The sequence below is a fragment of the Leucoraja erinacea genome, chromosome 37, assembly GCF_028641065.1.
Source record: "Leucoraja erinacea ecotype New England chromosome 37, Leri_hhj_1, whole genome shotgun sequence".
Lineage (NCBI taxonomy): Eukaryota > Metazoa > Chordata > Chondrichthyes > Rajiformes > Rajidae > Leucoraja > Leucoraja erinaceus.
Window position 1 is genome coordinate 1,678,423 of NC_073413.1, and position 13,456 is coordinate 1,691,878.

Here is a 13,456-nt window from a genome sequence, read left to right on the forward strand (position 1 = left end):
ATGCTGTGATGCCCAATTTAAGACATCCCGACCTGTTTTCTATCAGTGATTAGAGGTTATGATTTTAACATTTGTGCTAAGAGTTAAACCAGCCACATTAGTTGTCCCTTTAATGACTGGTACACATCATGCGGCTATTTCCTGTTAAAGGTTCACTGAATATATCACTGACAGAAAGATTTTACAGAGAGATGCTTGAAATGTTATCCATAGCAGCAGTATTTCTAATCGTGTGTGGGAATAACTGGAGCGTTGTGCGATCAGATTACTTCTTATATAAGTGGATTAACTGCAAAGTTAATTAAATTAATGAGATTGTGCTTAGTGAGTTAAGGCAATTGGTGAAGGCTCATTAATTAATCAGGTGGATTAAAGTACAGTTGTGCCAATGGCACTTGAGTAATACACAGCGAGTCAATACTTCAGGTGGGAGAACACTGTACATTTGGCACCAAAGTAGGTTGGCCATTACCTGCGTGGCTAGTCCAGTGAATGAGAAATTCTCCAAATTAGTTCTGCTCCATATACCTATGTACACCACGAGCCATCTGAGATGCATTGGCTAAGCCTGCAATAAATTGCATGGCAGTTTAATGAACCCAGATATGATTTTGGCAGCATCAGTAGCACTGTTGGGAGCTACTTAGCAAGGGGACAAGACTTTTGCCTCCATCACAGTGAGGAGGTGCTTGGTGAACTCACTGTGGTGGATGTTAATTTGTGTTTATTGTATGTTTTGTTATTTATTATTATATGTATGACTGTAGGCAACAAAATTTTGTTCAGACCGAAAGGTCTGAATGACAATAAAGGAATCTAATCTAATCTAATTTAGTCATTGAGTCTGGCTCTTCCAGAAGCTATGAAGGATGTGGTGTGGAAAACATTGCCGCCTTTATGCTATTGGGAATTGGGCCTGGAGAGGGGTGTCGAGGTGGGGAATGAGGGGCACTACACTGACTTGAATCATACTGGAGCAATGGAAGGTTGTAGATGGAGGCTAAATATCTTGGCATCAGGTCAGGACAACATCTTCAAGTTCCACTCCTAAATCAGATGTCGAGGTGTTCACTGATGATCACGGTACCTCAATGGTTCAATGATACCTTATTTGTCACATGTACTGATGTAGGGTGAAATTCATTTTTATATTCAGTACAGTACAAGTATCACTGTACATAAGCACTTAGATACACCTTAAATCAGCATCTCATATGCAGTACAAGTGTATAACAATAGTACATTGAGTTAATAGTTTGAAGAAGGGTTTCGGCCCGAATCGTTGCCAAGTCTGAAGAAGGTTTTCGGCCTGAAACGTTGCCTATTTCCTTCGCTCCATAGATGCTGCTGCACCAGCTGAGTTTTTCCAGCACTTTTGTCTACCTGAGGCAATATTCAAACTCACCAGTTTGGCACCATTTTCAAATCCCGGTTGTTAGTGTAGGGTTCTTGACCTGACCATGAAGGCCCGTTGTCATGGTGACGTTGCACGGTCGGCCTGGCTAGTGAAGCTGTTGGTGTTCTCCACTGCTCCACCGCTGTAGGCAGGCCCTCGGGTTTCTTGGAGCCCAGTCCCAGCCGAGCCCCAGCGGCCTGGTCCACCGTCGAGCAGTGCACTCACTCCCACAGCCATTCTGCCCGCCGGCCCCCCGTCCCACACCTTCCTCTCTGAGCGGACGAGCCGGCCCTTCCGGGCGGGTTCCTGGTGCATCAATCCGTGGCGGATCGCGGTCCTGAATCCTCAGTCTGCGGCGGGCAAGCTTGGGCTGATAAATGGAAACGAGCATTCATTCCATGCAAGTACCAGGCAGTTGACAAGAAAACCCAACCACTCCCACCCTGGTCGTTCAATATTCTCTTATCACCAACACTTTACTGAGTCTTTCTCCCAGCACTTCCAGAAAGCCTATGCCTTGTGAAGGTAGTTTTCAGAATAAATAGGAAACTGTTCAACTGACGTCACCTCCACTCCATAACTGGGGTCACCTCAGCTTCAGTCTTCAAGCCGCAAGAACACATTTGACACTTGAATATTTGTTCTTGGTCAACTCAAGAGGATGAACATCAACAATGGTCCTCTCTCAACCTGGGCACACAGCACAACTCCAACTTCAAGATCCATGACAGAGAAGCGAAGACAATGTGGCTGCTGTCTGAGGACCCACTTGCCTGTACAAACTGACATCAATGAAGAAATTCTTCATTGCTCCATTCTGAATACTATCCTGAATGTGATTCCCAAGAGTTGGTGGGAATGTGGCACCTTTTTCTTTTCAAGGAGGCTGTGAACACGTTTTTGAACATTTTGCTTAGTCCGCCTGTTCATTTGCCCTATGGCAGAGCTTGGAGTCGATTGTCTGGTTCAAGAGTATGGTGTTGGGCATACAAACAGTAATGCTCGCCCAGTGGTGCTTGTTGAATATAACTGGGCATGGATACAAAATGCTGGAGCAACTCAGCGGGTCAGGCAGCATCTCTGGAGAAAATGGATAGGTGACGTTTCGGGTCAGGACCCTTCACCAGATCATCTTCAGTCTGAAGAAGGGTCCTGCTTTGGCCCCCATAGCAGAAGCATCCACGTCGCGGGACTGGAAACTGGAAGTATTCTGAGCTAATTCTGCTACCATCTATTGCGACAAGTGATGGCTTCCACTGATTGTTGCCGGAAGCTTGCGTCCTTTTCAGGATGGGCAATGACAGCGAGGTCAACATTTGTAACGAGGGACACGAAAAGAAAAAGGGTCCTGACCTAAAATGTCACCTACCCATTTTCTCCACAGGCGCTGCCTGACCCGCTGCTGAGTTACTCCAGCATTTTTGTGTCTATCTTTGGTGTAAACCTGCATCTGCAGTTCCGTGTTGTTACATTTTGAATGTAACAGGGGACTCAGTGCTGGGGGTTGTTAGCCTGGTTCATTGATCCATTTATTACAAGCAAGCATTGTACATGAGAGAATAAGCCCTTTCTCGAACTCCTGTCTTTGCAATGCTTGTAAGGAAGTGAGATGGAAAACAAGGTTACGTGCGAGGCAATCGCTTGAGGGATTGGTGCGACCATGATATTGGACTAGTGCTAGGTGCGGGGATTTGGCAGCTTCTCAACATACTCTAAATAGAGTGACACTTTGTTAACCTACCCCTACGAAGCAGACCTCGTACCTCTAGTTTAGAACTGTTGCTTTGTTCTTATGAGTCATGATAGAAATGTTCATGTGATATTGAATGAAGAGATCAAATGAGTGTTTTGCACCAGTTTATGTTATTGTGTGCAAGCCCAGAGATCTCACAGCAAGCATTTAAAGGGCACCTAGACAGGCACACAGATAGAAACATAGAAATTAGGTGCAGGAGTAGGCCATTCAGCCCTTCGAGCCTGCACCGCCATTCAATATGATCATGGCTGATCATCCAACTCAGTATCCCGTACCTGCCTTCTCTCCATACCCCCTGATCCCCTTAGCCACAAGGGCCACATCTAACTCCCTCTTAAATATAGCCAATGAACTGGCCTCAACTACCCTCTGTGGCAGAGAGTTCCAGAGATTCACCACTCTCTGTGTGAAAGATAGAAAAGGGTTGGAGGGATTTAGGATAGGTGCAAACAAGTGGGACGAGCTTGATTAAGCAACTTGTCCAGCATAGGATAGTTGGACCGAACGGCCTGTTTCAATGATGTATAACTCTGTTACGCTAATCTGCATGTCGTGTGATGGTGGTGCCAGTATAAATTTCAGCCTCATTTGTAAATGGCCCCAAGTTGAAGAATTTGGCATCCCTGATCTAGTGAGGGTGGAATATGCATAGTGCCCAACCATCCAGACTTGAATAGAAATTGCCATTCCCTCGTAGTCAGAGGTCAAAATCCCAAACTTCCACCCCATATGCTGTAGCAGTTCAAGAAGACTCCTCACAATGACTAAAACTTCCCTCAGTTTAGTTTTCGGTTTAGTTTATTGTCACGTTTACCGAGGTAGTGAAAGGCTTTTGTTGCATGCTAACCAGTCAGCAAAAAGACTATACATGATCACAGTCGAGCCGTCCACAGTGTACAGATACATGATAAAGGAAATATGTTTAGAGAGGAGGTTAAGAGCATAGTTAAAGTAAGATATGCTGCAGTTGGAGTAGAGATTTAAAAGAGTGGAGTGTTGCTGTATGTTTGAGGTCAGTGAGCAGTTGGTTGGAGACGGCCACAGCTGACCTGCGGTGGTGCCAGGGCGCTCCAGCTTCTGCCGGCTCTCTCTGCCCTCCAGCAGCTGTCCAGCCCATGACGTCAGCCTTCCATTCTCCTGCAGATCTATTTTTGAAAACAACAGGAACAGCAGTGTAAACACAAAAAGCTGGAGTAACTCAGCGGGTTCGATGAAATGTGCAGGGAGGAACTGCAGATGCTGGTTTAAACCGAAGATGAGCAATGGGTTAGACAGCATCTCTGGAGAAAAGGACTATGTGTTGTTTCGGGACGAGACCCTTCTTCATACTGAGTCAGGGGAAAGGGAAACGAGAGATATAGACAGTGATGTAGAGAGATGTAGAACAAATGAATGAATGATATGCAAAAAAAGTAATGATGATAAAGGAAACAGGCCATTGATAGCTGCGTAGACAAAAATGCTGGAGAAACTTAGCCGGTGAGGCAGCATCTATGGAGCGAAGGAAATAGGCGACGTTTTGGGTCGAGACCCTTCTTCTACTTTGAAGCTGGTACGACTTGGGTGGGGGAGGGATGGAGAGAGAGAGGGAATGGGTTGCAAGGAACTGCAGATGCTGTTTTACACTGAAGAGAGAGACAAAATGCTGGAGTAACTCAGAGGGACAGGCAGCATCTCTGGATAGAAAGAATGGGTGATGTTCCGGGTCGAGACCCTTCTTCATACCTTGCATTCAGAGAGGGAATGCAGGGGTTACTTGAAGTTAGAGAAATCAATATCCAGTTTTTGTCCCTGGTCAATTCGTCCCTTCCCACCCGAACCACCCCCTCTCCGGGCACTTTCCCTTGCAACCGCAAGAAATGCTACACTTGTCGCTTTACCTCCCCCCTTGACTCCATTCAAGGACCCAAGCAGTCTTTCCAGGTGCTGCAGAGGTTCACCTGCATCTCCTCCAACCTCATCTATTGTATCCGCTGCTCTAGATGTCAGCTGCTCTACATCGGTGAGACCAAGTGTAGGCTTGGCGATTGCTTCGCCGAACACCTCCACTCAGTTCGCAATAACCAACCTGATCTCCCGGTGGCTCAGCACTTCAACTCCCCCTCCCATTCCAAATCCGACCTCTCTGTCCTGGGCCTCCTCCATGGCCAGAGTGAGGACTACTGTAAATTGGAGGAGCAGCATCTCATATTTCGCTTGGGTAGTCTGCACCCCAGCGGTATGAACGTTGACTTCTCTAATTTCAGCTAGTCCTTATTGTCTCCTCCCCTTCTCAGCTCTCCCTCTGCCCACTGGCTCCTCGTCTTCCTTTCTTCTCTTCCTCCCCTCACATCAGTCTGAAAAAGGGTTTTGGCCCAAAACGTTGCCTATTTCCTTCGCTCCATAGATGCTGCCTCACCTGCTGAGTTTCTCCAGCATTTTTGTCTACTACCCAGCTTTTTATGTTCAGTTTAAACCAGCATCTGCAGTTCCTTCTTACACAGTAACAACAGTGTATTTTGAATCTGGTTTTAAAATGTAAATATTATTTATTATTATGGGTTAGTTCTGTCCTATTTATTTGGACACAGGAAGGAACTGGTCAGTGTTAATCTGTAAGAGGTAGTATTTAAATTGAAACCATTGCTAACTACCTGACAGGGTTCATTTCACACTTCAGTCTTAACCCACAAGCCTGTAAAAGATCATAGAGACACAAGGGACTGTGGTTGCTAGAGTCTGTCGATGGAATGCTGTCAGCTGCAAGAATCGGAGGATTCTTGCCTGTCCACATTCAGAGGCTAAGGTCAAGTCGATATTGACACATTCATGGACACACACACAACAGAATGAGGTTATAATTAACTTCCTCAGAGCAGAGTCAAAGTAGAGCAGACCGCTTAAGGACAACAGATATCTGCTCGTCCACAGTACAAGAAGGATGTGGAGAAGATGCAGAAGAGGTCTACCAGAATGCTGCCTGGATTCAAGGGTATGAGCTATAAGGAGAGGTTGCACAAACTTGGATTGTTTTCCCTGGAACGTCAAATGTTGAGATGAGACCTGGTAGAAGTATATACGATTACGAGCGGCATAGAGAGCATAGACAGTCAGAACATTTTCCCAGGGTGGAAATGTCAAAGGACTAGAGGGCATAGCTTTATGATTGGAGAGAGAAAGTTTAAAGGAGATGTGTGTGACAAGTATTTTACACAAAGGGTGTTGTGTGCGGTCATGGTGGCGTAGCAGTAGAGTTGCTGCCTTACAGCGAATGCAACGCCGGGGACCCCGGATCGATCCCGACTACGGGTGCTGCCTGTACGGAGTTTGTACGTTCTCCCCATGACCTGCGTGGCCCTGACAATAGGTGCAGGAGTAGGCCATTCGGCTGTTCGAGCCAGCACCGCCATTCAATGTGATCATGGCTGATCATCCCCAATCAGTACCTCGTGCCTGCCTTTTCCCCATAATCCCCTGACTCCGCTATTTTTAAGAGCCCTATCTAACTCTCTTGAAAGCATCCAGAGAACCGGCCTCCACCGCCCTCTGAGGCAGAGAATTCCACAGACTCACAACTCTCTGTGAGAAAAAGTGTTTCCTCGTCTCCGTTCTAAATGGCTTACCCCTTATTCTTAAACTGTGGCCCCTGGTTCTGGACTCCACCAACATCGGGAACATGTTTCCTGCCTCCAGCGTGTCCAAACCCTTAACAATCTTATATGTTTCAATAAGAATCCCTCTCATCCTTCTAAACTCCAGAGAGTACAAGCCCAGCTGCTTCAAACTCTCAGCATATGACAGGCCCGCCATCCCGGGAATTAACCTTGTAAACCTACGCTGCACTCACACAACAGCAAGAATGTTTCCACGCTATATCTCTAAACTAAACTAAACTTGACATCATGTCTGACACAGACATTGTGGACTGAAGGATGTTAGCAGACCAATTTTGAACAGTCTGCCAGTGCCGTTATCATAACTGAAACTGGCTTTTAGCAACAAGGTTTTAAGAGCTGTGGCATGTTGGAGAATGATTAGCTGCAAAGATTATTATAGGAAAATGAAAGCTTGGATTTGACATGGTATCAAGACTGTAATCAAAAGAGAAAATGCTGAAGAACAAAATAGTTAATGTTTCAGGACAATGGTCTTTGATCAGACGTTGAACTAAATTTTAAGCATGCACATGCAAGGTTTTGGATTAATTTAGTAAAGGATAAAAGGAAATTTTTAGTAGGGTGGTAGACCATAAATTGGATGAAAGTGAGAATGAAACTGGAATGTAAAAGAGGATGGTAACAGGTCAAGATTAAAAACAAATAAGGATGAATTTAGCAAAGCTGTAATTGAGAATTAGTCATCGTCTTATAAATAGAACACCGTGCATACCCAACCTGTGTAGGACTGAACTGCAGATGCTGGTTTAAACCGAAGATAGACATAAAATGCTGGAGTAACTCGGTGGGACAGGCAGCATCTCTGGAGAGAAGGAATGGGCGACGTTTCGGGTCTGAAGAAGGGTCTCGATCCAAAATGTCACCCATTCCTTCTCTCCACAGATGCTGCCAGTCCCGCTGAGTTGCTCCAGCATTTTCGTGTCTATCTTCGGATCATCCGATCTGCCATTAACCAGCTGATCAGGATGTCAGAAACCGTGCCAAAGTCCCAACAGACTTTGGTCTCTCCCTCCAGTGAATTGTGTGCTATGTTGATCTCAATGCACGAGGGTGACCTTGTCACCTGGCTGATGACTCCAGCCTTTGTCATACAACGGCGATTCAATTTATGAGTGAATTTTGGGGCTTTCGGGGTGCTTAATATCTTTGTGATCACGTTGTTGGGATTGTACTCTAGCTTCACAAGTGGTCAGACAGGAATTAGAGGATTGCCTCGAGGTTGACGACAGCTGCAAGACTAATTGGATTTTCATAGTTGAGGATTTTAACTTTCCGAAAATAGACTTTGACTGCAAAGTGTTCAGGGTTTAGATGGGATAGGATTTGTCAATAACGTTCAGGAAATTTTCCTCAAGCAATGTGTAGTGAGGGCTTTGCAAGGGATCGGGCAAAGCCTGACCTGCTCTTCAGGAATTGGGGCCGGCAAGTGACAGAAGTGTCAGTGGACGAGCACTTTGGGACCTGTGACTGCACGCCGCCTATTCCTTTCCTCCAGAGATGCTGCCTGACCCGCTCAGTTACTCCATAGATGCTGCCTCACCCACTGAGTTTCTCCAGCATTTTTATCTACCTTCGATATTCCAGCATCTGCAGTTCATTCTTAAAAGCTCAGCTACTCCAGCTTTTTATGTCTCTCATAGAGTTATTGTGTTCAATTTTGATCACCCCACTTTTGGAAAAGTACCATTAAGGGGCTGTCTCACTTGGCCAACCTCATGGCGATTAGGCGAGTTTAGGAGAGTTTGGAAAAAGTGTCATGTTGAAGACCTCCTTAGACTATGTTGAAAACTAGCTTCGACTAGCTACGACTAACTTCGGGAAAATTGGACACCGAATAGTGGAGAGTGAAGACGACCTCCTTCGATTTCCTTCGATCTCCCTTCGACTATGATAAAGATTATCTACGACTACCTTCGACTACCCTCGATTACCTACGACTAACATGCCGACCTACTACGACCTACTTCGACTAAACCTACGAGTAAAAAAAGCATCGATGTTTTTCCATGGCGACCTTTTTTTACTCGCGTGCATTTTTCGACATGCTGAAAAATATGTTGCGGCCTAGCTGAGGCCTCGAGTACACGGGGACTACTCTTGAGCATGAAGGAGAGTTACAAAGACCTCCTACGACCTCGTATCGACCATGCTGCGAGTATAAGTCGAGGGCAAACTTGCCAGAACTCGCGGATTAGGTTGCCCAAGTGGGACAGCCCTTTACGCTGAAAAAAGTGCAGAGAAGATTTACGAGGGTGTTGTCAGGACTCAAGGGCCTAAATTGTATTGTATTGTATTGTATTCAAATTTATTGTCATTGTCTCAATTAGAGACAACAAAATGAATTTCCCTTTACAGTCAGTATCATAAAAATAAATAAATAATAAATATTAAAACGCATTAAAAAAATAAAATAGAATTTAAAAAAAAGCACAAACACAGAAAGTCCACGACACAACACAACACAGTGGCACCAAGGTGAGGAAGGCACCATTGTGCAGCCAGCCTCCCCTCCGATCTTCCCAGATGTTCATCCGTGGTCAGGGCCTTCCGAGCACCCGCAGTCGCCGCCCCGGATGGCCCGATGTTCAGGCCCTCACGCCGGGCTAGTGGAATGCCGACGCCGAACCCCGACGGTGAACATCCTCCTCCTCAGCGGCCCGGACCTCCCGATCAGCCGCCTCCCGCAGCCGGAGTCCGCAGCTCCCGAGTCCGCAGGTCGAACTGGGCAGAGTCGCAGGACCCCACGTTGTTGATCGGCGCCGCCAGCGTTGGGAGCTCCGCAAAACGTAGGTAGATGAGAAGCAGGCGAGGCACGCAGAAGGCTGAGGAGGGGTATTATAGTGGCAAAAAATTGTGAGGGGAATAGAGAGGGTGAATCCAGAATCTTAGTCCCAGAGTAGGCGAATTAAGAACTAGAGTGTGTAGGTTTAAGGTGGGAGGGGAAACATTTAATAGGAACCTGAGGAGCACCTTTCTCCATACAAGCGTGGTTGGTGTATGGAACGAGTTGCCCGCACCCTGCACCCCACCCCCCCCCCCACGGGGCGAACGGCGACACCGCGCTCCCCCCCCCCACGTTGGGGGACGGGTCCCACTTGGTCTAGCAACATTTAAAAAGCAGGTGCATAGATAGGAAATAGACAATAGGTGCAGGAGGAGGCCATTCGGCCCTTCAAGCCAGCACCGCCATTCAATGTGATCATGGCTGATCATCCCCAATCAGTACACCATTCCTGCCTTCACCCCATATCCACTGACTCCGCTATTTTTAAGAGCCCTATCTAGCTCTCTCTTGAAAGCATCCAGAGAATCTGCATCCACCGCCCTCTGATGCAGAGATTCCACAATTGTTTAGAGAGATGTATATGGGCCAAACACGAACAAATGGGACTAGCTTAGATGGGGTGTCATGAGTGATTTATGCGGAAGGGCCAGTGTTCTGATTTTGACTTTTCGTTCTGAACTTGGGGAGTAGAAGGATTTGTATCATCAGTTACACAAAACAGAGTATAAATGCTGTGAAAGACTACTGGCAAGTTTGAATAGAAGCAAGATAACGCCCATATCCCTCTAAACATTCATACTCGGGGATCCCCGCCGGGTTGCCCTTGACTGCACCCCTCCAGATCCATTGGTCGCTCGGCTCTAGGGCGCATCGCAGGAGCCTTCTACCGCTGCACGGTGCATCTGGAGAGCTGCGGCTGAGACAGAGCGTGGGCCAGCTGGTGCCGGCCCATGACAGCCAATGTAGAACACAGGGCAAGGAAGGAGGGTCCCGAACCGAAACATCACCTACCCATGTTCTCCAGAGATGCTGCTTGGCCCACTGAGTTACTGCAGCATTTTGTGCCCCTTTGTGCTGCAAAGGTACTTCGTTGGCTGGGAATAGCTTTGGGCCATATTGAGGATGTGACGGGCACCATGTAAATGAAAGAGTAAACATCATTTTGAAAGGTTGAAACTGAACACCAGTTCATAAGTAAAAAGGAATCCCTGCCGGGATCGACCGGAGCTCCAGCAGCGGCGGGACAGCGCTGAAACATCGCGGGGCTGGCGATGCCTTACCGGGGGTCGCCGTCTGGAGCCCGGATTGCTGGACCTGCTGCACCAACATCATGGAGCTGCGGTTTGCGGAGCTCCCAACGCGGGCGACGCTGATGGACAGCGCGGGGTCCTGCGACTCTGCCCGGCTCGGCCTGCGGACTCAGGAGCTGCAGACTCCGGCAGCGGGAGGCTGATCAGGAGGTCCGGGCCGCTGAGGAGGAAGATGCTCACCGTCGGGGTTCGGCGTCGGCGTTCCACCAGCCCGGCGTGAGGGCCTGAACATCGGGCCACCCGGGGCGGCGACTGCGGGTGCTCGGAAGGCCCCGACCACGGATGAACACGGAGGGGAGGCTGGCTGGACTATGGTGCCGTCCTCACCTGGGTGCCATTTATGTTATGTTGTGTCGTGGACTTTCTGTGTTTGTGCTTTTTAAAAATTTTTAAGTTTTTAATTCAATTTCAATTTTATTTTTAATATGTTGTATTATTTATTTATTATTTATTTTTATTATTTTTTTGTGATTTTTTTATGATACTGCCTGTAAGGGAAATTCATTTCGTTGTCTCAAATTGAGACAATGACAATAAATTTGAATACAATACAATACAATACAAAAAAGACACAAAGTGCTGGAGTAACTCAGTGAGTCGTGCAACATCTCTGGAGGACGCGGATAGGTGATGTTTCAGGTCAGGACCCATCTTCTGAAGAAGGATCGTGACCCAAAATGTCACCTGTCTATTTTCTGAAGAAGGGTCCTTGGACAGGCCTGGCAGCATGCCTAGAGAACATGCATAGAGGTGATGTACTGGGAAGGTGCAATCCATGCTGTTCCTTAATCACTCCGCACCTTTATGAACATTTTAACTCCTATCCCCATTCCCATACTTACCTTTCTGTCCTGGGCCTCTACCGTCAGAGTGAGGCCTGATGCAAATTGGGGGAATAGCAATTGAGCAGCTTACACCCCAGGTATGAGAGTTGATTTCTCTAATTTCAAGTAACTCCTGTATCCCCTCCCTCCCTCCATCCTTTCTTCCCCACCATACTCACCCTTCCTGTTCCACTGGTCGCATCCTTGTATCTTTCTTGTTATCACTTCTTCCCCAGCCAACAATGGGCCATTGTGGGCTCCACCCTTCCCGAGGTCAACTGTTGCCGGCCCTGATTTGTTTTGGCCTATCCTCGCCTGCAATTTATTTCCTCCCACCTCTACATTCAATCTGAAGAAGGGTTCCATCACAGATACATCACCTACTCCTTTTCTCCAGAGATACTGCCTGACCCGCTGAGTGACTCCAGCAATTTGTGTCTATCTTCGGTGTAAACCAGCATCTGCAGTTCCTTCCCACATCTTGATGAAGTGTCTTTGTGTCTCCATAGGCGTTATTTATAATCCGCTAGTTAAACTAAGCAGGGTTTAAATTGGTTTTGTCACACATCTTAGCAAATGCTTACATCAGATTTAAGAGTTTTAACCTGGTATTGCAATTAGCCATTGTATACATTATTGCCATCTCCATCATTAAGGATATGCAACTGTGGTACTTGCGTTTAATTGGTGCTTCAAATGATTTGGCAACGGTTACTATGACTTTTGTGCCAGAGAAAGTTTGCATTTAGTACGCAGTTTAACAATTTCACCAAATCCAAGGGGCAAGTCTTCCGCTGACATTCATCTGAAGAAGGGTCTCGACCCCGAAACATCACCCATTCCATCTCTCCAGGGATGCTGCCTGGCCCGCTGAGTGACTCCAGCAATTTGTGTCTATCTTTGGTGTAAACCAGCATCTGCATTTCCTTCCTGCATTTTGATGACGTGTCTTTGTGTCTCCATAGGCGTTTGAAGTGGCAGAGCAGGAGCTGGGAATCCCCGCGCTGTTGGACGCAGAGGATATGGTGGCGATGCGCGTTCCTGATCGGCTCAGCATCCTGACCTATGTATCTCAGCTCTACAACTACTTCACTAACCAGAACCACGGTACGGAGCCAGCCCACCCCAGCCGCTTTGGAATAGCAATTCTATTTTGTAATAGTTTCCGTTAAATAGCCTGAAAGGTTGTATATGTAGTGAGCGGTTTTATCAAACGAAGCAGTTCAGCTCAAAGTTATATAGTCAAGACACCTTCCAAAAGAAGGTTTTGGTGCTGTACAGGCACCTCATGTTATCACGGGTTTCAGTCACCCAGCAGCAGCCAATGTGGTCCAGGAAGGCTGAATGCATGCTGCAATATAACAAGGTAAAAGTTGGTAGGAATCCCGCTGATATTCAAAGGATCAAAAAACTTTGGAACTAAAAGCTATCAATGAAACTAGAGTCAAAACTGACGGAATAAGCTTGCAGGCTGTAAGGAGTTATTAATATTCTAAATAGGAGACGTTGTGGCCCCTGTAACATGGAGATTGTTGCTCTCTGTGTCCCTCCCACACTGCTGTCTCCAATAACTGTCAGCTGGGGGCTGTTTTTCTGTTGTCAGGCTGCAGGCAAGACTTGCAGGCTGTGGCTGGTTGGTTTTTTTTCTTCTATGTTTCTTACTGCAAACATTATTTTAAGTTCCTTGATAAATGGTTTACACACTTTGTGCATTTTGAGTCATACAACA

The 13,456-nt window shown here is 46.8% G+C and overlaps 1 protein-coding gene across 2 annotated transcripts in view; it reads left to right on the forward strand.

The window, feature by feature from the left end:
- The window catches only part of micall1a (MICAL-like 1a), an 89,535-nt gene that overhangs the window by 24,455 nt on the left and 51,624 nt on the right, over positions 1-13,456 (forward strand). For both annotated transcript variants that reach the window (XM_055663011.1, XM_055663012.1), the window contains exon 3: positions 12,693-12,834. In XM_055663011.1, the coding sequence (XP_055518986.1) occupies positions 12,693-12,834 (142 nt within the window). The remainder of the gene's footprint in view (positions 1-12,692; positions 12,835-13,456) is intronic.